Source organism: Periplaneta americana, chromosome 4 (genome assembly GCF_040183065.1).
Source record: "Periplaneta americana isolate PAMFEO1 chromosome 4, P.americana_PAMFEO1_priV1, whole genome shotgun sequence".
Taxonomy (NCBI): domain Eukaryota; kingdom Metazoa; phylum Arthropoda; class Insecta; order Blattodea; family Blattidae; genus Periplaneta; species Periplaneta americana.
Genome location: NC_091120.1, coordinates 171,664,467 through 171,692,306, shown reverse-complemented (window position 1 = coordinate 171,692,306; position 27,840 = coordinate 171,664,467). Strand labels below are relative to the sequence as shown.

The 27,840-nt window shown below is 33.2% G+C and overlaps 2 protein-coding genes across 4 annotated transcripts in view; one reads left to right on the top strand and one right to left on the bottom strand.

Annotated features, from left to right (window-relative positions):
- LOC138698427 (uncharacterized) overlaps nt 1–13,947 on the top strand; it is a 28,748-nt gene extending 14,801 nt beyond the window's left edge. For both annotated transcript variants that reach the window (XM_069824318.1, XM_069824319.1), the window contains exon 2: nt 1,497–13,947. In XM_069824318.1, the coding sequence (XP_069680419.1) occupies nt 1,512–5,810 (4,299 nt within the window). In that variant the 5' untranslated portion in view covers nt 1,497–1,511 and the 3' untranslated portion in view covers nt 5,811–13,947. The remainder of the gene's footprint in view (nt 1–1,496) is intronic.
- Nucleotides 12,440–27,840, bottom strand: part of LOC138698428 (FHIP family protein CG3558-like) — a 72,304-nt gene continuing 56,903 nt past the window's right edge. For both annotated transcript variants that reach the window (XM_069824320.1, XM_069824321.1), the window contains one exon: nt 12,440–27,840. In XM_069824320.1, the coding sequence (XP_069680421.1) occupies nt 27,684–27,840 (157 nt within the window). In that variant the 3' untranslated portion in view covers nt 12,440–27,683.

Here is a 27,840-nt window from a genome sequence, read left to right as displayed (position 1 = left end):
TGTAAGAAATTTTGTTGCTAGTAATGCGTGGTTAGAGTGCTTTAGAAAACGGCATAACATTACATTTCGTTCTGTGTCTGGTGACATTGCAACCAATGTTATTGAAGAATGAAGAAAATAGACTGCCTTCAATTCTTGCGGAATATGAACTCAGAGACATTTACAATGTTGACGAAACAGGTTTATTTTCAGGGCCCTCCCTAACAAAACTTAAGTTTCAAGAAAAAAGATTGTAAAGGGAGGCAGTTGGCAAAAGATAGAATAACCCTGCTATTGTTTTAATGCTGCAGGAGAAAAAGAACCACTCTTAATGATAGGGAAATCATTGAAACCGAGATGATTGAAAAATGTTGACATGGCCTTATTGGAGTTGAAGTGGACTGCCAACAATAAAACTTGGATGACATCATCATAGTTTGAGAATTAACTATGCGATTTCAATTCCAAGATTAAACGACAAAATCGCAATGTGATCCGTGAAATTGGCGTTTCTTCCCCCAAATACATCACATCTCCAGCCCCTTGATCAAGGTATTATCCAAAAATTTAAACTGAGGTACCGCAAGCGAGTTTTGAAAAGGCTAATTGCAAAAATGGAAGAGGTTGACATTGATATGTATGATTGTTGTACGTGCACAGTCCAAAAAAGTCAGTGAAATTCAGTATTTTCATGCTGATTCGTAAAAGAACCGCAACCTTAATCAAGCGGCCACCTGATAAAACGGCCATTTTACAAGGTAACTTCAGATGGCCGCTTTAGACAGGTTTCACTGTAAATAAATAAATATATATATATATATATATATATATATATATATATATATATATATAATAAAATTTCCTAAACTCTGATTGAAAATCCTTCCCTCATAGAAACAAATCCTACAGTCTATGCCACTGGTAATATTTATTTATTTCATCAATCGTTATTCATGTCATGGCGGATTAGATGTATTCGAGTTCTTAATCCGCCATCACTCTCTATACAAATATTACAAAAACTAATACATATTGAACCTATAAGTATTCTCTGTTTACAATAATAATAATAATAATAATAATAATAATAATAATAATAATAATAATCAACTAATAAGTATAACTTACCTCTTTTATTTAAAACTCCTACTTTAGCTTTTTCATTTTTATGCTCAATCTCTTAAGAATTATTCTGTTACTTCATTGACTACTCTTCATAGTTTCTTATCGTGTGACTACTCAACATTTATAATTCCAACTTTGTTAGAGCTTTGACTTTCTCTTCCCATCTAATTTTAACTCTAAAAAGAAATTTTCCTAATTTATGCAGATTGCTGGCATTTAGGTGACCATTCATTTTTTTATAAGCTACTATAGCGTTTATTTGTAGAAATTTTTTATCCACCCAACTGTTTCTCAAATCATTCGTTGCCTGACACTTTAACGCAGTATGCATTGCGTCTTCAGCTAGTCCACACAAAGGACCACTGGTAATATTGTATGTTGGTTTGTTACAGTTTTCCATAATCACCATGAAGTACAAGAAAACATCAGGATTCGCAAATATGAGTGGGGAGTTATACGAAGTGAAGATCTTGGCACTTATATTCAGCAGAAGCCTGCAAAATATGCAGTATTCAACTTACCTGGCATCCAACATGTTGGCAGCAGGTGCATTTGATGATATAGTACTGAAACGTGAACCAAAAGGTGGAACATGTTACGATATCTCTACTGATATGCAGAGTAAACATTTGAAGAATTTTACTATTTTATTCCAACTGAAGCACGAATTGATACCTAGCAACATAACAGACTCGCAACTTCTTCAGTTAAAGGGAAACTTTAGTTTGTTAAAATATTATAAATCTTACTGTAAGATGAAACAAGAATGGAGTCAGAAAAAAGACTTGCAGTTCTGTGGAAAGTTCGAAGACTTTATCTTTGTCTTGTATACAAATAGTAATATGGCTCGTAATGTACCGGTACTGAATCAAGTTGACTGTTCTGATTTATGGCAGAATTTCATAAAGACAGGAGAAAATTGTTTTTGTTTCACAAACGAGTTGTTTCCAGATGTATACGAGTGGTTCCAAAGTTTACCAAAGTGTAAAGATTTATTGGCTCATGCTGTTAATGATGATCATTTTGAATCAGAACAAGAATTACTTGGTTATGTGAAAAAACTATTGGATAACAATGCCAAAACTCTCCCTGATAAAGAGCAGCTAAAAGACTTGCTGAAACAATTAGATTCTTTGGGAGATTTATCAGATCACGAGGAATTTCTTTCTCGATTGTGGTTTTTTACAAGTCAAGCATCTGAAAAACAACTTAATGCTCTAGTTAGTAAAGAAATTGAAATTCTATTTGGAACAAGTACACCTTTTAAAGTGTTTTTGGAAAAAGTTCAGGATTGGTGGAGGAATTCAAACATTTTTCTCACAGAAAATATTCATTTTTGGCAGAAAATGGTGGAGTCGTGTGTTAATGACATTTCGAATTCTATGATACAAACATTGTCAAAGTTGGAAATTGAATTTAAAGATAATGAACTTATGGATAAACTATCGTCAACTGGCACAGTGGTACATGTTGTCAATGATGGAACATACGGTGCTAACATTCTTAGCTTTCTAAAAGTGTATCAGAGCTTAGGAAAGTCTAATATTTTGTTGGCAGATGACAATACATTGCAGAACCGCCTGAGTGAAGCTCTTGCCATGTGGAAATGGTGTAAAGCACTTGTAATTCAGAACAGCTCCTTGAACAGAGATAATGTAGTTAAACAAATTATTGATATTCTCCAGCGGGACCCATATGGAAAGTGTTTAGTTATTATAGGTGACAGTGCTGACAAAGTTTGGAAATTGTGTGAGCAAATTAAATACTTGACATACGACGACTCTTTCAAGATGACCCAATTAGACGAGAGATCTCAGAACAGAATTGGGGAATGTGAGATTGATTTTCAAGGTTACTTAATTAGACTCAGTTCTCTTGTGAGTGTTAATGTTTTATGTGACATAGCAACTGCTGATGATGTAGTTCAGTTATTAACAGGAGACACAAAATTAGAAGTAGGACAGAAGTTAATGGAACAAGATAAGTGTTATATTTCCCGCACCCTTTTACGTAGAGAATGTATTCAACTGAGCATATTCTCTGCTAAACAACCAGATTTGGTAGTTGTTAGTGGAATTACTGAAAAGGATCTTAAACAGCTAATGCCATCTGATGGGATTGTTGAGAAATTCGGAGTACATCCTCAACAGTACAGATATTGTTGGTGTTTGATTATTGATGGAATTACTGATTTTGTTAAGCTCTGTACATGGCCAGGCAACATTCATTGGTTACATAAGCAAGAGAGGTACTTCATTTGGAAGCAATCTAAAGGAGATGCAACTATAGTCAGAAAACACATAGCCCAAAATGTGGATTACATTCGGTACAACAATATAAAAGAAGTAATAGAGTGTCCTCATCAGATGGTATTACTTGTTTCTGAACCAGGGATGGGTAAGTCTACGGAACTGGCACATTTTGCCTTGGAATTAAAAATTACTGATCCATCACGTTGGGTGGTACGTGTCAATTTGAATGATTATGGAGATGATTTCAGGCAGCATGAGTCTTCTGTTATAGAGTTGCTGGTGAAGGCTGGAAAAATAAACACGAAGTTTCAGAGATTTCTCTTTAAACATGAAATTTCTAATGGTGGAAATGTTGATGTTATGTTGGATGGTTTCGATGAAATCAGTCCAAAATTTGTAGAAAAAGTGTTGAGTATGTTGAGAGAGCTTGCAGGAACAAACATAAAAAAAGTTTGGGTGACATCTCGTCCTGTCACACGAGAGACTTTGGAGCTAGAATTATCGTCATTGCCATTTGTACTAGAACCATTCTCAAGAAATGACCAGCACGACTTCTTGCTCAAGTTCTGGGGAGAGAAACTGACATATTCTTGTGACTTGAGTGAATTCATTACCAAGCTCTTGGACCTGACTGTAAGATCTCTCAATGACAGACTTGGAGCCTTCACTGGCATACCATTGCAGACTAAAATGCTGGCTGAAGCATTCTTATCCGAAGCTTTGCAGTTTTGCAAGTCTGGCGACATCAAATTACCTCATAAGCTAGATTTGTTACAGCTGTATGATACTTTTGTTGAACAGAAGTGGCATGTATACTATGAAAAGAACAAATTAGATACCAACAGAGTGGGAGTTTCAGAGAATTGCCAGGTTCTGAAAGAGAAATTAAGAGAGGATTGTATGATATGTGCTCTGCAAACATTACTAGGTCCAGGGGAAATTAAACAGTTACACAATTCGAAAAAAATTACTAGGGAATTTCAGAAAATCTTGAAGAAATTACAAAATTTTGAAGAAAAAATTGGTATAGTAATGGATGTTATCAATGATAGACCCTTGTTTACACACCGAACTTTTGCTGAATATTTTGCAGCAATGTGGTTTGCAGACAATTTTGAAGATGAGGAAAACTACTTGAAAGATAAAATATTTGACCTGAATTTTCAAATTGTGAGAACATTTTTTGACAGGATTTTGGCTGAAGAGTTGGAATTACATGTTGCCGTTTTGAATCAAGACAAAAATCTAATAGAAACTTTGTTGTCCAAATCAAACATCAATGACACAGATAAAGGGGGGAGAACAGCCTTGCATCTGGCAGTAATGAGCTACATTGATAAAAATGAGAATGTTGATCAGAGTGACGTTTTCACAGATTCTGATATTCCTCAATCTGATGATGACAGTTCTAGTAATGTTTTGCAGAACATTGTATCACATCTTCTGGATAATGGAGCTGATTTTAATGTAAAAGACGAGGTATTGTCCTGGACACCACTTCGTTTAGCTGATAAGATAAAAGCGTGGTCAGCAATAGAGCTGTTACTGAGAAAGGAGGCAGATCAGAATGACTTAGTTCTCACACTGAAAAATATAGGAAATGACGAGTACGTGCAGGAAATTTTGAGAGCAGCTGCTAAACACGGTTACACTGATCTTGCAAAGTTTATGCTGCAGCATGGTGTAAGTGTGGACTATCCCATCACTGTGACATATGAATGGGGATCTGATACCAAAGCAACAATGCTGCATGAAGCTTCAAGGTATGGGCAGCTGGAGATGATGCAATTACTCTTACAGCAGGGGGCAAAAATTGAGGCATATGACAGTGCATATGACAGCACAGCAATAATGTGGGCAGTTCAGAGTGATCAAATGGAGGCTGTGAAATTGTTAATAAGTCAAAAGGCTAATGTTAACACTCGTGACTGGCATGACAACACACCTTTCCTCAGAGCAGTTAGAAATGGAAGGAACGATATAGCCATATTGTTGTCGCAACATGCTGATGTGAAAGCTGCTGACAAACATGATTATACTGCACTTCACCATGTTGCTGTACTCGGTAATGTTGAAGTTTTGACGTACTTTCTGGGTCTGGGACTCGATATCAATCACTGTAGCAAAGACAAGCAAACTCCTCTGTGGTGTGCTGCATGGTCGGATCACGTGAAAGATGTACAGCTGTTGTGTGAGCAGGGTGCAGATCTATATATACAGGATAATGTGTATGGATATACACCCCTACATATAGCAGCTGCAGGAGGGTATCTTGACGTTGTTAAGTGTCTTGTGAATCACGACAGTGAAAGCCCTTCATCACGTGACAAAGATAATAAAACACCTCTTGATGTGGCTGAAGAATGGGAGCATCACAATGTGGTTGAATTTCTGCAACAGAAAATGAATGCAAGGATGGACAGCAACCACAGTTTCCAAAGTAAAGTTGAATAACGTTTCGAGATTAAAATTAAAGTAGAATCAAATATTTTCATTTAAATGCTGCTGTAGCATAAATATAACACACACACACAGAAAATCCCAGTCAGGTATCTGCAGGCCCCATACACGCAAGTGAAACAGCTACCTGCCAACAAACTCCTGATCCATAGGGTTCGTATATGTTCCGTATTTTACAGAATCGTCAGTTATGAGGTTGTGTCCCAATGTCCTGATAAACTTCTTCGGGACGCAGAATTGTCCTATATTTTAAGGATTTGCATTTAACATTCTTATTCTTGAACTTTGGTTTACAACTTTAATCAAATGGCAGAAAGTTTCAATATGGAAATTTCAACTGACAAATCTAAAGTGATGGCTTTTTTAGGAAAGGAACCAGTCCGTAGCAAAATATGCATCAATAATAAGATCATCGAACAAGTCAAAAATTTTAGTTATCTTGGTCACCAAATTTCATTTGAAGAAGAAAAGGATTTGAATGAGAAAATTATTAAATTCAACAGAGCAATGGAGATAATTAATCAGATATTCAAACCAACCTTAGTACAAAAACACACGCTCACCAAAATTTATAAAACATTGGCCAGACCTATACTCTGTGTTGGTAGTGAAGCTTGGACGATTCGTAATATTGATTCACAAAGATCAACGGCGGCAGAAATGAGATTTATGCGTCGTACAGCGGGATACACGAGAATGGATCACATTAAAAATTTTGACATTATGAAAGAACTGCAGATTGAACCGATTATGGCATACCTACAGAAATACAGACAAAACTGGAGATCACATATCATCAGAATGCCTAGTTCTAGAATTCCACGCCAAATTTTAAATTACCATCCTGTGGGCAAGAGATCCTTGGGCAGACCGTTCAAGTGTTGGCAAGAGACCGTAATGGGCCACTAGGCCCAATACATGCAAGGATGATGATGATGATGATGATGATGATGATGATTCTTGAACTTAAAAAACATGTAACTGTCAAGAAATTGATAGCTCTCGTTCATAAAAAGTCTTACTAATTGGCAATAACGTACTTTCATGTTACGAGAACAGTGCCACTAGCAGGCATGGTAATAACTATGCTAGTATTCAAAGACTGTTGTCCCGGATGAACTTCATATGGACAAACGAAAAGAATAGGTTATCTGTAGAAACTGTGAAAGCTATAATCATTGTTAAAGTGTTTTTAAATAAGGACTGTGTGGAATTTCATAATTTTATACTGGTAGTACATAATCATTCTTTACTTGTGAAAATGCTTTCATCTGAGAAGTACATTCTGGGGAAAGATGAATGATTTAGTATTGTTTAAAGTTCAATTTTAAGATTGCTATACCGTATAATCATTGTTAAAGTGTTTTTAAATAAGGGCTGTGTGGAATTTCATAACTTTGTACTGGTACTACATAATCATTCTTTACTTGTGAAAATGCTTTCATCTGAGAAGTACATTCTGGGGAAAGATGAATGATTTAGTATTGTTTAAAGTTCAATTTTAAGATTGCTATACCCTATAATCATTGTTAAAGTGTTTTTAAATAAGGGCTGTGTGGAATTTCATAACTTTGTACTGGTACTACATAATCATTCTTTACTTGTGAAAATGCTTTCATCTGAGAAGTACATTCTGGGGAAAGATGAATGATTTAGTATTGTTTAAAGTTCAATTTTAAGATTGCTATACCGTATAATCATTGTTAAAGTGTTTTTAAATAAGGGCTGTGTGGAATTTCATAACTTTGTACTGGTACTATATAATCATTCTTTACTTGTGAAAATGCTTTCATCTGAGAAGTACATTCTGGGGAAAGATGAATGATTTAGTATTGTTTAAAGTTCAATTTTAAGATTGCTATACCCTATAATCATTGTTAAAGTGTTTTTAAATAAGGACTGTGTGGAATTTCATAACTTTGTACTGGTACTACATAATCATTCCTTACTTGTGAAAATGCTTTCATCTGAGAAGTACATTCTGGGGAAAGATGAATGATTTAGTACTGTTTAAAGTTCAGTTTTAAGATTGCTATACCCTATAATTATTAATGTATGTTCTTTTCCCTTTGCTGATATTCGTAAATAAGAAAAACAATAAAATTTGGTTGGTTTATTTAAACCGAAAGTGTCCTGTATTTTTTTAAATATACAGTATGAATCATAATTCTCCCCACTCAAAGCCACAGTACGCATGGCCTAAGTCAGTGTGTGTCTAGCTTACAGTAAGTTAACGTTAACAACAGGTCTTCAGGTGCAAGTGTATTTAATATTATTGTGTGAATTCAAAAGTTCTTAATGTGTAAATGTCTTTAATATTAATTGTGTGTGAATGAAATTTAGTTTATTGAAATGTCACTCCACAAATTAACACTAGAAGGACAATTTTTGCATATGAGGACCGTTTTTGTAAAACTTGCTAACTGCAAAATTTTCAAAATTGAGATTTTGGTGGATTAGTTAACATAAGACAGGCCTCTACATGATGCTAAAGGCTTTTTAGGAAAATTTTATTATTTCCTTCGCAGTAGTGTGTCAAAGTGTGATCGTTTTTTTCAAAACTTGCTATCTGCTATGTGATAGTTATAGCAAAACTTGCAGTTATTTCAGTTTTTTGTGTTTCCTATAAAATTTAATTTTTACAGTTAGCAAGTTTTGCAATAACGGTCCTCATATACAGATAGTTCATTTTACGAGGAATGCTGAGACTAGCAACAGCACGCGCACATTCACTATATAATAGCGTCACTGTGTGCCGTTGTTGCCGTCAATGTGTGCTGTTGCCGTTAGATTTTTAATATGAAATATAGCGTACTTACCAATTACTTCAGATACTGCTGAAAATGACCTCTGTCTGCAGTGAGAAACGCCCTACATCTTTTAAACAAATTATGTGAATAATTTTTGTCACTTCCTGTAGCATTGCATCCTTCAGTTGTTCTAAGTATGGAGAATATTTTTATACATGTTATGTTTTAATAATTTCAAGGGAAAAATTGTTCCGGAGCCGGGTATCAATTACAAAAGGGTCACAAAAGATGCAGTTGTAAACTGAAATGTGAAACAAAAGAATGCAAGTGTCGAGCTGCAGGAACACTCTGCAACTCTAAATGTCATTCCAGCTTATCTTTCTTAAACAAGTAATAATTATAGTTCCTAAAGATATGTTAGTACACCTATTTTACGAGATCTTTACATTTAATTGTAGATTTTTTCATACTTTCAATTATATATTAAAATAACTGACAAAACAGCTATCTAATTTTCTTAGTTTACTTAATTTGTAATTGCAGACCATTTGTGCGTCTATTTACTTTACTTTGCTTTCTCTTTAATTTCTGAACATGTGTGAATTTACTTGTCAATATAATATTGTTGTTTTGTTTAATTTATTTATTTATTTGATTCTTATTATAAATTAGTTAATGTGCGATTGTGTATCTTTTGTGATTAATTACTTTACTTTTATTCTTTTTTCTGTGTATGTTAATGCAATTTGAATCTTTTATAAACTTAATCTAGGCTCATAACTGTATTTATCTGATTTAATAAAATATTTTCTGAGTTCTGAGACTGTCAAAATAATGTTTTAATCTCTTTAAATGTTTTATCCAAGGGACGTTGGATAGACTGCAGATTATCTGGATAAAATTGTATTTTAGTATAATCTTCTTGCTTTACCCGAAGGTTTTAGATAATTCTCAATATAGCTGGATAAATAGCGGTGTATCCAACTTCTAGCTTTACTCGTAACATATATATTCCAACTTCTCTCCAATTTCGTCCACTATATTGCTGACAACAAAGACATTCTATATCACCATTTGTATGTCTATTTACTTGTCAATATAATATTGTTTTGTTTAATTAATTTATTTGATTCTTATTATAAATTAGTTCATGTGCGATTGTGTATCTTTTGTGATTAATTACTTTACTTTTATTCTTTTTTCTGTGTAAGTTAATGCAATTTGAATCTTTTATAAACTTAATCTAGGCTTATAACTGTGTTTATCTGATTTAATAAAATATTGGCTGCGTTCAGCCAGGACAGTGCTAATTCAGCTATTCATTTTTGCTGAGTTACAGCAGCTGTGAGGTCCTGAACGACCACTGCAAAATGTCCGCTGTGTGCTATTGTTCCGTCTACTCCGGAATATATGATACCACTGGTTGTTGTCTACCCCCTCCATTTTCGCTGGCTAGTAGCAGGCTTGCAGCGAAAAAAATTTTGCTATGAAAAATGGCGCCCGCTATTTCAGCGCTGTCAGCCAGCAAGGTGTTCAGTGCTGTCGCTATTTCAGCGCTACCTCAGCGCTGTCCCGGTTGAACGCAACCATTTTCTGAGTTCTGAGACTGTCAAAATAATGTTTTAATCTCTTTAAATGTTTTATCCAAGGGACGTTGGATAGACTGCAGATTATCTGGATAAAACTGTATTATAGTATAATCTTCTTGCTTTACCCGAAGGTTCTGGATAATTCTCAATATATCTGGATAAATCGCAGTGTATCCAACTTCTAGCTTTACCCGTAACATATATATTCCAATCTCTCTACAATTTCGTGCACTATATTGCTGACAACAAAGACATTCTGTATCACTGTAAAAATTGTTCTCCTTATAGAACTTTCTATGTGAGAAATGACATTCTGAAGGTCAAAAGCATTTTTGCATTTAAAACACTATTCGCATCAGCCATCTCGAAACACGAGATATTAACTAAACATTTAGTTTAATATGTTACAATAAACCAGAGTTTTTCAAACGAGATATTAACTAAACATTTAGTTTAATATGTTACAATAAACCAGAGTTTTTCAACCTTTCTCAACAAGTGGCACACTAAAGATGGAATTTAAAATCCTGCGACACACTCATCGTAATCTAAACCAGTGGTTCCCAATCAGGGGGGGATTTTGAAGGTTTTAGGAGAGAGTGTGTTTACTGAATGTTAACTTGTGCTGTGTTCGCTGAATGTTGACTCTTGTGGACTCACTTTTTTACTACTCTTTTCACTTATTTTTCCAGTTTTTGCTACAACAACCTTTATTTTTTCATTTTATCGAGGCACACCAGGGATCATTCACGCAAAACCAGTTGAAAATGGCTGTAATAAACAGTTGTTAACAGAAGAGAATTTTTGTCAACTCCAGTGCTGAAATAAAATAAAAATTACACTCAAACAGAAGGATTACCAATGGGATCACCCATATCTAGCATACTAGCAGAGATATTTTCACACAACATAGAACAAACATACATACTCAACAATGAACACAATAAATATGTAGACAACATAATATACTGGCACAGATACGTAGACGACATACTCATACTATACAAAGGAAACAAACGACAAATACACAAACTACACCAATACATGAACAAAATACACCCAAAACTCCAATACACACTGGAACTTGAAAACAATAACTCCATAAATTTCCTAAACATCACCATAACAAAAGTTGACAACAAACACACCTTCAAAATATACAGAAAACCAACCACCACACATACACAACACATCCAATCACCCCACACAACACAAACATGCTGCATTCAGGACAACGGTACACAGATTATTCAACATACCCATGAGCCAACAACACTACAATGAAGAAGTGAACACAATCAAATACATAGCACAAGAAAATGGTTACAACCCAAACATAATAGACAACATCATAAGAAAGACAAAACAAAAACTCAACAAACACAACACAAACACAAGAAATACATCACACTAACATATGAAAACAAAAACACACACAAGATCGCATCCTCATTCAGAAAACAGAAATACAACATAGCATACATAACAGAAAACACACTACAAAGACATCAACACACAAACAAATAAATACAACCACACAGACGCATACAAACTCACATGCAATAGTTGCGACAGTTTCTACATTGGACAGACAGGCAGATCATTCCAAACTCGATACAAGAACACATTAAAGCAATAACCAGAGAACACAATACATCTACATATGCCGAACACAAGTAATGCTAACCACACATACAATAACATAAATACAGACATGGAAATCCTACACATACAACCCAAAAACCAAAAACTCAACACACTAGAATAATATGAAATATACAGACACACTAAAACACACCCCAATCAAATTCTCAACACACAGATCAATTTCAGAACACACACACTATTTGACACAACTCTTCATCACACGAACGCACCCACACAACAGGCAGAAAAGTTGAGATAGTGCTGAGATCTAGTAGGCTCTGAGGATGGTGTTGAATAGCACCAAAACAGCTGTAAGCCACACATGCTTACGTAATTAACACGAGTAAGATCGCCATTTAATCAATTATTTATATTCAAGTGTTAAAAGTAGTGTAATAAAGATTCAACATGGATAATTATTAAGATTTGTTGAAATCGATCCTTGGAATGAGTTGATATTTTCAAAACATGAAGAAATAGGAACTCACATGCAAGTCTTTGATGTAAAATACAAGACAATGGATAGTCCACTAGACCACACCAATTATTTAAATTGTTTTAATAATGGAGATAAATAGGTATGGAAGGTAAGTAAGGGAAAATAATAATTACGGGATTATAGTACAATTACCTTACACTTGTTTACAACAAAATTTATTTGTTAATTTGCAACACCTTAAAAGTTTCTTTGAAGTCATTCCCAAACATTTTATGTACTTGGGAAGTAAAAACAATTTGAAAATCCATTTAACATTAAAAATGACAAAGTGTACTGTACATTATAAACAAAAGTATTTTTATTATTATTATTCCAGCTAAAAATTACAATCCGTTTCAAAATATATCCCCGTATAATTCCAACTAAATCTTGGCCACAGGTTTATAAACATATTGCTAATGGCAACTAGTACTGTATGTATTTGTATTGTAAAGATATCTTACATTAAGACCAGTCAGTGGATTAGCAAAGCTCATTTAGAGAGCTTATATTAGTTACAACTGTGTGGTCAACAATTTATTGAGAAAATAGAAAGTCTCACTGATTAAAGTGAGCAATGAAGTTCACCATAATAAGATTTACATATATGTAATTCTGATAAACTTAAATTGTGCCTGCAACTATTGTTAGTAAGATAACATTCAAGATCTGTCATCAAATTTGGCACATGTTGAAAGACAAATTCTATGTATAGACTACAAAACTTCAGCTTGAACTGTGTTCTTATGCTTTATTCTGAAAAGTTAAGTTATTCTCTTTGACCTTCAATCTCGAAGATAATTTATAACAATGTTTAACTTCTCGCTTGTACAGAATGCTGTCAGCTTCTGTTTCTCTGTTGATTCGCAGCTTCATCTGTTCATGATATGGCAGACAGGTACAGATTATTCATTTACCATTCTCTTTGCTAATGATTAGAATGAATATTATTAGGAGACACACCATGCAATGGAGTACAAGCTGAAGGAAACACTAAGCAGTGTATCATGATGGATTATTTTTGTTCCTCTTATTTAATGACAAGTATTTTATGTATGTATTATCGGCACACCATTAGCCAAACAGATTTTACATTCTGGAAACTGGGTTCAAACCCCAGTGAGTCCATGTAGGTTAGAATTAATGGCGTACAAAGATACTGTTGGGCTGGTTTTTTCGGGATATTCCTTTCCCTTTTCATAATTTGTACTAATTCACTGTTATTTACCATCATCACAGGTTAACATATAATTAGATGTTCAAATGTTTTCTCAAAACCATTACCTCTTACTAAAAATACATATAAAATACTTCTTAGTAAACAAAAGTTAAAATTTGGTAATACCATCAGAAATGTCAGGCCAAATTTAAGTTGCCAAAATTACAATGTTAGTAAGATACGTAAAAAACAGCATTAAACAATTTAAGTACCAGTCATGAGTAAAGCATGTTGGGATAAACTTCATTACTTCTTTATATATAAATTAAAAACAACATAAATAACAAGCTGTTATATCTGAATTTTCTGGTTTAAGAATGGATCAAAGAACAGAATTCAACATTCCATAATGAATGAATGCAATACAATGAAGGTATCCTATCCTGCTTCAATAACGTGAATGTAATGAAGTGTGCAATGATTACTGTGTTACAGAAAAAACCAAGAATCTGTTCATTCTACCTACTAACAACTAGAAGTTAATATTATTGTAGGTTAAAACAAATGTTTCTTAGTGAAAATTAGAAACGACAATTATTTGGTAAAATCACGAATGTGAAGTTTTACTTCTAACCTAGCCTAGCCTAACATAACCTAATCTAAAATCACATTTTGAAGTAACTGAAAATAATTAATATCTGTTCAACATCATTCTTTTTTGTATAAAGCAATAATCGGTTTTGATTCATGTTTTAGGTTTGGTTGATTAGGTTAAGTTAGACTTATGTGTTGAGAAGTTAAATGCTCATTCCTGTTTCCACCAACAACAGTTTCTGGTTCTTACCACAGAACAAGATTAGTTTTTACCGACAACAGTAAGAACTTCTACTATTTACTAATAAAGATTATGGTAGTAGTGTAAACAAACTCCCGAGTTCTACGTTAACATAAACCAGTAATGAAAATACTGTATATACATGAATACTCCGTGCATATTTTTTCGGGAATTTAGCAAAGAAAAACTGGGGTGCGTGCATTATTTGAAACACAAATAAAATTACAGCCAATTTATTTTTTTTATTTTCTCTCTTAAAATCAGGGTGCGTGGATTATTCGTGTATATACAGTTTATTCATAGCTAGTGTAACAGAATACCACCCCCACTTGATTTTATTACAATGCAAGAATTACGTATGTTCCTGTTCATAGTGGTTCAAAAGGAAGGATTTCATTATTTCAACAAGTCTGTTTAAGGTTAAAATGGACAAACATGATGTCCAACTTAGCAAGGCATGTTATTTTTCTTTCAATGAGAAATATGAACCAATATATTATTTCTTGAAACAAATAAAGGAATAAAAAGACGTATGTACTGTGGATTCCGAGGACACTGCACAAATTCTGGTCTTTTAATAGCCTAATGTGACAAAACTGGAAAGTTAAAAAGTTTCTGATCATGAATAATTGTTACAAATAATTGGAACAAAAAATTACACAACAGTACCCAGATATCTTTGTTTTGACAACTAAAATGATAGCTTGAAGTATATACATACTTCCATAATCAAAATTACTGCTGTACATTGTACTTTTACACTAACTTTACTTAATTTTAATGCATTAAATTTGCTTCTGAAACAACAGCTTTTACAATTCTGCTGCAATTCCCATTATGGAAAGAGAACTACCTGCAAAGCTTAATACCAAATTTCTCAGCTGTAAATAAGTTCATCTGTAAACAAATTTACTTTGATATAATAAAGAAATAAATCCTTCACCTTTTCCCTATTGTGCATAACTTCAATGTAACATAATTTTTTAAATTTTATTTATCTTGTAATAGTGTTGAAAAAGTGTATAATCAAATTCAATTTGAAAAGTTAGTAATTAAAACAAACACACTTTCTTGAATACAGTAATGTCTTAGGTACCGGTATCGCATTATTTAATAAACCAAAGAATAATTCTAATATAGTTGCACTTCCAAAGGTATAAATAAGCACAGTGTATTTTACAAGTACATTTCAATGTTCGTAATGAAGACCATATTATATTTTATGTAAAGTAAGGAATGCTAATCGTATTATTTTAAGCTAAATATTCCACCCCTCTCCCACTTAAGGACAGTTTGGTGTCAAAATGCCACACATTCATACCATACGAATGCCTTTGTATTATGTTAAGACACAGTTCAATACAATTAAGAACTTCCTGTTTGATCTCTCCAATATATTGTTACAGTTTGAATTCTGTTATGATCATTCAAATAAACTTTGCAAAAGTGTGAAGGCCAAAACCTTACTTGTAATACAAAGGCAAAATTGAATGTTCTAACAAGACAAAACAGTAGAACATAGCTTTTGAATTGTGCAACAGTTTCGAAAAAGTTTGTTCTACTGCAGTTCATATTATAACTTTGTCACTAAAGAAAATTGGTAAATAAGATTTTGATGTTTCCAATATAAAAATTGAGGGGTTTGCCGGAAGAAAAGTGGATAGACCTCTACGCCCTTCATCGGGAAAACGGTTTAAAAAGTAGTGAATAATTCGCTACTTATAGTAGCAAAATTTTGTTTTGATTGTACTGTACATACCTGCAGGACAGGGCTGCGTGTGTGATTTAGTCAGTCAGTCTACAAGTAGAGCTAGTGCTGCGCGTTACCGCATACTGTACTGTGTGTGTTTTCTCTTGGTAGAGACTAAGCAAATGTATATAGTTCAATTTAGTCAGTCCAGTTGTTTCCTTTGACTGCTTTTTATGTTCATTATTGTCCAGTAAACAAACTTATGAAACTCGTAGATTCAGACAGAAATATTTTATGTTCTCTAAAGAGATTTGTTACAATATTCAGATTTTTGGGCTTATTGTTATCAGGATTATACAAAGAATATATTTTATGTATTTATGTTCACACAAAATGGAGATTTTCTTTTTCTGTTATATTCAGAGATTTTGCTTTGCATACTTAATGTCTACTCAGTAGATCTGAAATAATGTAAATTACTTTAGAAGAAGATAATAAATGTCATAAAATGTATCTTCGTTTCAATTCCGTGTGCAATTTAAATTTGAAATCTACATTAAATCCCCTAAGCAAATCATATGGATAAAGGGCGTATAGACCTAAGTTTTATATGGTACAAATATAAGGAAATTTAATAATATAAATTGCCTAAATGCTACAAAACATTTATACTCGCTAAGATTTTTAATTTAATGTATAATTTTGTTCACTATCTGTATAACATTTTATTCAGGTGCGTTTTAAAATCTTAGATTGCCTGTATCTCAATTCACCATATTGACGTATACGTCCTTTTTCTGGCAAACCCCTCAATTATTTCATATACCACAATATGAGTGAATAGGACGAATTTTTACTATTTTTTATTTCTTTGTGTCAAGAATAAATATAATAATGAGTGTATTTATTCGTTCACTTATTATGAATGAAAACAGAAACACTCATTATTTAGTCTTTGACACAAAGAAATAAAAAATAGTAAAAATTTATCCCTATTCACTCCTGCATCTCTATTCACCTCATTTTACTATACGATGCTTAATAACATCACCTCATTTTACTGTACGATGCTTAATAACATAAGTAATCTGAATTTCGATTCTGGCTGTATAACATATTTTACTGAGATTAAGTTCAAATAAAATGTTTTTGTGAATTATTATGGATTGTTTGGCAGAACAGTAGAAAGTAGACTCAGGATCCTATTCAGAGATCTCCTTCACCGGGAATATGGAGGCCTATTCATCTTTCTCTAACGGAAGAGATATGATTCCTATCTGCCGTCACCGTTACTACTACTACGACCTTAGTACATAGCTTCACCTTTACTTCAAACAATGTGCTACAAACCAGTACATGTCACTATTAGCTGTACATATCAGGTGAATAGGGCCGCCCATTGAAAGAAAGATTTGAGGGAGCAGAAATTTCAGGTCACCTCTATCCATTAATGATGTCATATTATGGATTGCCTATTTAAGACTTATAAGGAACTGTTAACCCTGCAGTAGCCGCACCACATTTTCACACAACAGTCACTGTGGACTGTGAGTTTGCATGTATATTTAGTAGGTTATTTTACGACGCTTTATCAACAGCTTAGGTTATTTAGCATCTGAATGAGATGAAGGTAATAATGCCAGTGAAATGAGTCCGGGGTCCAGCACCGAAAGTTACCCAGCATTTGCTCATATTGGTTTGAGGGAAAACCCCGGAAAAAACCTCAACCAGGTAACTTGCCCCGACTGGGAATCGAACCTGGGCCACCTGGTTTCGCGGCCAGATACTGTATGTATATAAAAGTGGATTTACGAGTAACAATAATAAAAGAAACACAGACTGTATTTATGACATATACATTTTAACTTACAAAGACAAAAACTCTTTCCAACTAAAAAAATTTTACATTAAATTTGTAAATTCCTAAATAGATAACTTTCATTCCAAAGTCATGTATGATTATAACGAAGATCAATAATAACAACCGAAACTTACACATGGAACACTGTAACATTTCTGTAGGCATGTTCTTTTTTCTGTTACAGTACGCACAATGACTTCTCTCCTTGTTGCCATTTTCAGGTCATTATCTTGCATCGTTTTAAATATTTCACAGATCCTTGACAGAATAGTGGTGGTAAGCTACTCATGGCACCTCAACAGGAACAAAGAACTTTTCCTAATGTCACTGATCGCACGTGACTGTGAGTCCGCATTTGTTAGTTGCTCCAATACCACTGCACTGATCAGAGTTAAGTGAAAGAATGACTCATAACAGCTGCTGAAATTACGTGATTCCTAAAGTCAAGGATATTACAGGGAAAGATAAAAATAAATTCGTACAGAGTGTGAGTCTATACATGACTACTGCGCACAGTGTTAGATCTCCATAGCAGGCAAAAGTTTAACTGGCGAAATTTAAGCTTTTTTAATAATAATAATTAGGGCAAAGTTTTCGATGAAATTGCATCTTTTTTCTAGTAAGCCAGAAACACAGCTGCTTTAGTATTTATATGTTATGTGATAAACTGAGAGTCCTAAGACATATTAATTTGTTAGGGCATATTTTTTCATTTTTTGCCTGTTTCAACTCGTAAGAGGATCTTTTGTTTTAGTAGGTCATTTTTTAGGCATTTTCATTTAATTTTGGCCATAAATCCCCATTATTAATGTAAAATAATGTTTATTTCCTTTGATATTTTCTTTACATATTTTGTCCATTAATACTCATTATTTTGTATAATATTTTAATCGCTTTTCTACACAAATATTGCCATTTTAACATAGTACACCCCATGTAATGGATCAGTCCAACCATCCCTTCAATATAGACGCCTCTATACCTGCTAATTCCGGATAAGAGTGGCCTTGTGGTAGACTACATGGAAACTAAAAGTAAAGTAAATCCATGGCGCTACAGCCCATGAAGGGCCAAGACTGACCAGCTGACTGCTGACCTCACGTCCACATGCTGAAGCAGAGGTGAACGATCATACATGGAAACTACATGAGGTAAAATAATTAATTAATTAAACGACGTAGAAAAAATTATGTAAAATTTAATTTAAATACTAGTATAAATATTAAGTAGTACAAAACCTATTTTCATACTAAGCCAATTATGTAAGATCAATTTTTAGGGCATTTTTAAGGGCATTTTTGAAAGATTTTTAGGTCATAAATGCACTGTTTTTAGGACAATTTTTCATGATTTATAGATCATCAAAATCCTAGCCCTAATAATAATAATAATAATAATAATAATAATAATAATAATAATAATAATAATAATAATAATAATAATATCCTAGTACGAGTACAGTATAGACCTAGTGATCTGTATCAGTCTCTAAGTGGATTTTTTGTCTGTTAGTTATTTCAAGGGTCTGCCAATCTTTTTCCTCTGGGTTGATACTGGAGAGTTATGAGTGTGTATCTGTCTCATGTCATTCTTGAGATGTGCTGTACCCAATTTGTCTTGTATTTTTCAATTTTTTATAAATACTGGTGTACTTTAAAATTCCTGTATCTTTTGTGGTCCATTGAGGTATATCGAGAGGAATTTAATTTCTTATGTTGTTAATTAGTTTCAATCCTGTTCTCCAATGTCCAAGTTTCACTTCCATATAAATAATAACACTGAAACTGATCAGGAAGAAAAAAATTGGCTGGGTCACTGGTTAAGAAGAAACTGTTACTGAAGGAAAGAAGGAATGGTGAAAGGAGAAAAAAATTCGGGGCAGGTGAACAGAAAGGCACAGATTGGAGAATGCTGTGTTTGCAGTGAAGGTTCTGCCCTTGGGCAGAAAACTATAAATAAATGAATGAATGAATGAATGAATGAATGAATGAATAGTTTGTAACTGCCATTATGCTACAGGCTCATAATCTGGTTGTTTGTTTTACTTGATTGTATTTCAGAATATTATTTAATAAGCCTATAATTTTGAGAAATTTTATAATTTTTATTTGATATCTATCTTTTTCGCTTTTATATGATAAATTACATATTAAACTATAGAAAAAAATAGTACTCCCAAGCTTTGAGCAGATACTGCTTACTCATTTGACACAGGTTTTGAGTATATGATCTCATCTCGCATGTCACTTATAGTGTAGGCATTCTGGGAAATGGTAACTCAACTACTCTCTCCAAGTACACGTCATTATTTCTTAATGCAACATTCCGAGTAAGTTTTCACATCCTTACAATTAGTATGGGAGCCACCGGTGTAGCTCAGTTGGCCAAGGTGCTAGTTTGTCAATCCAGAGTTGCACTCGGGTGTGGGTTCCATTCCTGCTTGGGTTTTTTCCCCCCGAGGTTTTCCCCATCCATAAAGAAAATATCAGGTGATCTATGGGAAATCCTTGGCCTCATCTCGCCAAAATATCATTTCGTTATCACCAATGTCATCAATGGTAAATAATCTCGTAGCTGATAAAGCATCGTTAAATAATGATATAAAAAATTAGAATGGGCAGCTATCTATCTGCTGTGAAAATCAATGTGTGCAGTTTGTGGGAGTTTAGAACATGAACTCATTTAACAGTTTCCTTGTTAGTATTATTAAGCAATGCATTTTATCACTTAAGGATGTGATATTTACGTATCTCAAATTACTGATAAGAAGTCAAAATACAAAATTGGCTATATCAATATAACAAACATCAGTCTTTTATGGGTTTGAATACAGCTCACCCATCAGAATTGCATTATATAACAAAATTTACGTTCTCCAGAAGTCTGAAATTACTTTTTCATTTCAATGATGAAAGATTTTACTTCATGTTATATATGAGATCTTCTTTTCACCTTAACTAAAGGACGACCCTACCACCCAATTGTATGATTTGATTATTATTCATTGCTAACAATGAAATATTGTTCTTGCTGTCATGAACATATTAGGAGCAGACCAAATATCAAGGTTTCAAAATGAATATACTACAATAAAACAAAAGAAACTACAAAATAATTTGTACTAATTTCTCAAACATATAATACGAGGATAATGTAATTGGAAATATTAATTGTATCTTATAAAGAATATTTCACAGGGAATAAAAAGCAGGATCTCTAACAAATGAGATTTCTCTTCAATCTTAAAATTCTTGCACTCAAGTTCATACTTGCTTGTATATAACCTGCCATCAACTCCAAATTAACATAAAATAAATACATTATTTGTTGGTGTACAAGATGCATCAGGCATACGAGACACACCCCTTTTTTTTGTTTACATTTTTGAGGGAAAAAACTTCATCACTGAATACTATAATGAATTTACAGTATTTCAAATATAAAGTAATACGTAAGTCTACTTTCAGCAAATACCTAATGTAACTAGGAACGAATACCTTTTAACCTTCTTTGTCAAAACTCAAAAATTCACCTCCAGAGCTAAATGAAGTGTCATTTGAAACTTCTTCTAAATCAGAATGTGAGTTCCCATACAGAAATTGTTCTCTGTACCATCCAGTGCATTAATAATGCCATACTACTTAAATGATTTAACCACCGTCTCAGTTTTCACAGAATCCCATGAAGCTTTGATCCTTCAGAAACTCAATATTGGTATATAAGACGCGTGCTGTTTTTCAGACCTATTTTCAAAGCAAAAGTGCGTCTTATACTCCGGCAAATATGGTATGTCTTAATAGGTAACGTGAAAATAAAAATGTATCTCCAGAATCCTATGGAAATCACTTCAACATACCATATAAAAAGAACGTGAGTCTTTTTCAGTGAAGCAAATAACTCAATCTATGTCACATTTATACTCTTGTTTTATGAAATAAAATGATATAATTTATCAAGGGCAGAAATCAGAAATAATACTCAAAACTATTTACTTACGTATAAAACTTAGCTCTCACTGACATTAAAACCCAGAGATGATTTCAGACTCAAAATATTTAAGTTACAGAACCTCATTACTAGGGGGCGGATGTTGATGAAAAGTCATCTTATTTTTCACATTAGGATGATGCCTATTAATATAGAAATCCTTTCTATGTTAATATCAACGTAAAAAAGTAATTTCTTATATTGCATTTTTTGACGTTTTTGAACTAATAGGTCATTTTTATATTTTTTCTGCAGTTTTTGGTCATTTTTAATACTTTGAAGAACTTTTACATCATTTGGAATGCATTTTACTTTCTTCTTTACCGGTAGATCTATTAAATCATTTTCTAACCAAATAGGTCAGTAATAATTACCTACTGAATAAGTGAATAACAGTTAAGTTTGAGTTTTATAGTTTGGAACAGACTCTAAAGTCCATCCCTCATTCCACTGAAGGCTTCATTTCACAAAACGGAAGTAATATAAAATGCTTGACAGCTAGCTTAGTTTAAGTGAGGACTTTGACTGCTACTGTTCTTTTGTCGGTACGAGGGTGTCTTTAGAATTTATGTTGGAAACTTTCACGATGTCCTGGACAGGACGTTGTGTCCTCAACATGGTCGGAAGGGATGTCTACTGTAGTAGACAGCATTTTTAACACAAAAATTGCAAGATTGCACGCTGCGCCCACAATTTGTTTTGTCATTCACACTCCATCTGGAACATCTAGTAACAAAAATGAAGTGCGTAAGGAGGAGGAGATGGAGAATGAAGGCACTGACATGGACCATCCCTGATTGAAATACATTGTAAACCCTTATTAAAATCTATAGTTTTCCCTTAAAACCTTCGTTTTGTTGCATGCTCTTTTCCTTCATCTTAGCCAAATTCCAGGAAGTTGTCTCCTCTCTCCGAGATTTGCAGGGCAGCCATTGAAACAAGGTGACTAATTTTTAAGAAGTTGTAGTGCGAGTACAGTGAATAATATTTAAATGTCATTTTCTTTTAATCTCATGTCATTTTCCATTAGTTTTAGGGCATTTTAATGATCATTTTAAGTAGATTTTTAGGTCATCAACATCCGCCCCCTACTCATTACTGAAGCAACAATTCAGAAATGAATTTGCTTGAGACAGACCTCAGGTTTTCTTTTCTTTTACAAAACCTCTTAGTGAAAAATGTAATGATCACTGTATTTTGGCACGAACGTTCTCTTTCTTTCGTCCTCCCCCGTGTTTATTACTATAAATAGAGAGGCTTTTGAGATGTAAGTTGCCACGAAAATATAATTTTGTATTTTAAAAAAGTTCCGAAATGCAATTAGAATCAATTCAACATTATTCAATGAACCAACTGAAATCATGACAATTTGAGTATACTGGTTGTATACAAGCAATTGTCAATTATCACATATCATCACTTGAAGAGTTCATCATTGTATAAAATAATATTCTACAGTAATCCATCAACAAGTTGTTTATACTTCTATTTCGTCAAAGCTGGTTGTAATACTGCACAGTACAAATAAGATTCCATATCAGGATAAAATCTCGCTCTAATTCTTCTTTGAATACCATTAAATTAAAAAAAAAAGGTGTTTACAAAGCCCATTTTGTATAAATCTAAGACAATACGTTCGCAATTACGTGCAAAAGAAAGAAAGACACAGTGCAATATTTTTGTAAAGTTAGTAAATATGGTAACCAATATGAAATTAACAACTTATATATTTGTATTAGCACACAAAAACTGAAACAATGCTAATCAAAAAAACAAAAAGCAGAATTTAAAAAACATGTTTATATGTGATTAGATTTTTCATGATGTATCCTACTCTTTCTATGTCTACACTATACCACTACCTTGGCTCACCGAAGATCTGGACATAAAATTCATGTGCACTAAGACTGTGATATATGTTAATTTCAAATGTTTCTACAATCACAGCGCAACGTAACTTTTAAATAACACACCATATAACAAAGAATATCCTAAATTCCGGCAATATACAACACATATTCGAACTTAAAATCAAGGGTCTCTATATAATGTTATATATTAAGAAGCACAAGAGTTTGCTATTAGGAACTGCCTTCATATTGATAATTTTTATTTCAATTGGATTATTTTAATATAGGAGATACAAATATAGTTTTTATTATAGGCCTATGCTTTTTTGTCATCTATACTCACTTCTCCATGTAATCTTCTTTAAGAATTCACATAATTCTGCAAATGATTAAAAGTCTCAATATTTTTTGCTGACACACGAGGGGACTTGCCTGTGGATTTGTATTTGTAAAAATAATTTTTATTTTGTGAATATTATCCCAGATCACATATATAACAGATTGCTCATCCCTATGTTAAAATCAGTAGCACTTTGAAGAGAACAACTGCTAGGATTGCCATCCGTCCACCGTAAACGAACACGAGATGGCAGTACAGTTGCTAACGCAATTCAAATGGGAGTTATGACGTGACTCCTTATGTAACAACTAGATGGTAGCATAGTAAACCTGAAAAAAAGTTGTTACCTTCAAAGTCTATAAGGCCGAGCAATCTGGGTATATATGATCTAGGATATTATTTATGATTTACTATTTTGGCAGATAGTTAGTGAGGTTTAAGATGGGCGCGTCAGTTTGGCAGATAAGTGTAATGGATTTAGAAGTTTTATATATAGGCTTTCTAAAACAATGGGTCAAACAATAAAAATAAAGTCAAAATAATAATAATAATAATAATGAAAATACGAAATACAGACTTAACCTCTAAGTCCTTACATGTATGAAGTCCTTTACATTGAAGATTTGGTGATATGTGACTTATATCTTTATTTTCAATAAAATTCTATATGGATTTTGTGAAAGGGACAACCAGAACTTTCATGAAGAATCAAAGTGTGGACTTATGTTATTAAATTTATCCATAGGTGAGAGAAATCTGAGGAAAATAGTGACAATTGTGAAGAGAAGTGAATACGGATAACAGAGTAGCATATTTCAAGAACTGCTTTCGAGTTCCCTTTATTACAATATAATTATTTTTAAAAAAATCGACATGAAGACATTATTTACAGTCAAATCTCATGAACACTGCTGTAAGGAGGCTTTAATGTGTTTCTGGCTGTAAATTCTAGTCGCGATAGTTGTCTTAGATTTATACATATATTACACCCAAAAATATTCCTGCAGGTGCCATCTGCAGTTGTTGCACTGAACATGAAGCTAGCACAATGACTGGATTAAATTGCGATAAATAAAATATACTTTCATTCATATCTTATCACATGATTCTCACGAACTGCCCATCAACAAAGTATGACAAACTATAAAGCAGTTAAGCATTAATATAAAGAATCAATGGAATTTACACCTAAAATGATAAAACAGCACCACTTAATTAAAAAGAGATCCGAAAGATCTAAGGCTTGTTTCCTATGAATACATAACTTGCTCTTACAACTGCAATAAATCATCTGATATTTAAATTATACTAAATTGTATTCTGTGTAATTAGTAAGATAATATATATCGTCACTATATGGCTGCCAGTTTGAGGGAGGAACTATATTTTTACTACCTGCATTACAAATCTGAACTGTTTGTGTCTTATCCCGAAATGATGATCTTTTTCTGCAATTCGACCATTTTGCAACACAATATTTTCTGAACAATCTCAGCATAAGATGGTTTGGGAAATGTGCTATATGTACTCTATACGAAATTAAAAAAAAAAGTTACAATATTAAAAACTACAACAAAGAATGAGGAATGAAATTACATTACTGAATGACACAAACAATCCAACTGTTGAAGAAATAAAACTTTCCGAAGTAATAATGGAGACTGAAGAAATAATTAACATTCCATATTTAGACAGGAAAAAATATGTTTTTTTTCTTTTCTCTAATGAAAAGGTTTTATTCATTTAGGATACATTCGATTCAATTACGAATCATTTAGTAAGATGGTTAATGAAGTACTAAGTAGATACATTGAAAAAGTTAGAACTAGGTGCTGCAAGAACAGGTTACATAGCAGTGCGCAGATATGGTAATTAAAATAATAATTATGATGATGATGATGATGATCGAAACTGTGTAGAAATTAAAGAAAGTCTTAACAGTTGCTGTAATAACAATAAAGGCGTCATAATTCGGTAGGTATTTGTTTTAGACCTATAATTACTGAAAGTTTCTAGTACGAATTTTGATGAAAACTATCTGTTCATAAAATCTGTAATACTCCGTACTTTATTTTGTGCTGACTAGCTCTGAAGACAAGATGGTAATATTGTGACGAGTAAAATACAATCATGATATCTTGTATTATTTATGCAAGATATTATTTACTTCAATCTCTTCATGAATCATCAGGAAAAACAGATGAATTCCAAAAAATAGAATTGAAAAATAATTTTCACAACTAATATTAAGATTTGTTTGCAAATGTGTTGAATGAGATCAAGAAGTGTACTTCAATTGTAATTTCTGAAATTAAATATATACAATACCTGATCAATCACAGAATAAATCTAATGTACGTAAATTCTGTAAATGTTACAATATTCTACTTCATGTAACTTCACAATTTTATTTACAATTATACAGTTTGGGTTAATCAGTATTACTGACCTATTTTATTATCAGTTTTTTCTCCAAAACTGTCTTAAATTATTTCATATAAACATTTGAAATTTTTCAAGAAACAAAGTAAGGAGTGTGTGGGCTAAAGATACACAGAAATAATAACATATAATGCAAAAGTTGTAAATTATAATTTTGTAACGTAAAGCACAATCGATAGAAGAACTCTTGGAAATTTGTTCTGTCACACTTGCAAGGTCACTGTTGCGTTATCTGCCACTTTAGTGCAGAATGGAATGAGGACAGGATATGCATCAATTGTTTCTTTTTCAGCCAAGATGTGGATACCACAGTGCGTGCTCTAGTTTACAGAATTTATAAATCAGTTACATGTGTTCAGTGGCATGCATGAAGAGAATAAAACATGGAAACTCTCACATGTAAATCTATTTATGAGTGGGCAAGAACTCTAATGAGAGACTCAAAGCTTCATTTAAAAAAACAGGGAAACATGCTAAAAGCATGTGACCAAAGAGACTGTGGATCAGGTGCATCAGTCATTCACTATAAGCCTATGTAAGTCAATTAGAGTATTGCAGGTTCCTTGTTCAACTGTTCACGACATTCTTCACAAGCATCTCCAATTGTGTGCTTACAAACTCCAATTCCATTTTAAACCAGATGATTGCCACAAATTAACTGATTTTGGTGCTGAGATAACTCATCGTATCAATGAAAATCACAGATTATTCAGCATGCACCGCACTTTACGCTGTGGCATCCACATTTTGACTGACAAGGAAACGACTTATGCATAACTTGTCCTCAAACTGTTTCTGCACTTGCATAGCAGGTGACACAGCAATGATCTCGCAAGTGTAGACAAAACAAATCTCAGAGAAATTTTCTATAGCTTGCACTTTACATTACAAAATTATAATGTATAATTCTAGCATTACATGCTGTTATTTATGTACACCTTCAACACAGTCATCTTATATGTGATCTTAATCATAATTAAGACAAATTTCTGCCTTCAGTCTAAGAACCTTATGAATAGGAAACAAGCCTAAGAAATACAACCTTAAAAAAAAAGACAGTCTGGTCCCTTCATTACTGTAATCTGAACAATACATGACATGACTGGACCAGCAGTTCAGTTGATACAAGAGGTAGAAATAGAAAAGTGTGAAGAAGTTTCTTTTTTGCTATTTTGTCGGTCTTAAAAATAATAACTACTGTATAAGCCTCTATCTATATCAGTGCCATATGCAATGAGCTCACCAAAACTCATGTAACCCGAGCCCTACAGTGGCCACAGCCTGTTCCTGCGTGACTGCAGCCAGTTCCTTCAGCCATTCATCCAATAGGACGGCGCACATTACTATGTTCCGCAACTCTGCAGTCTCCGACATCATTATTGAACGATTCAAATAC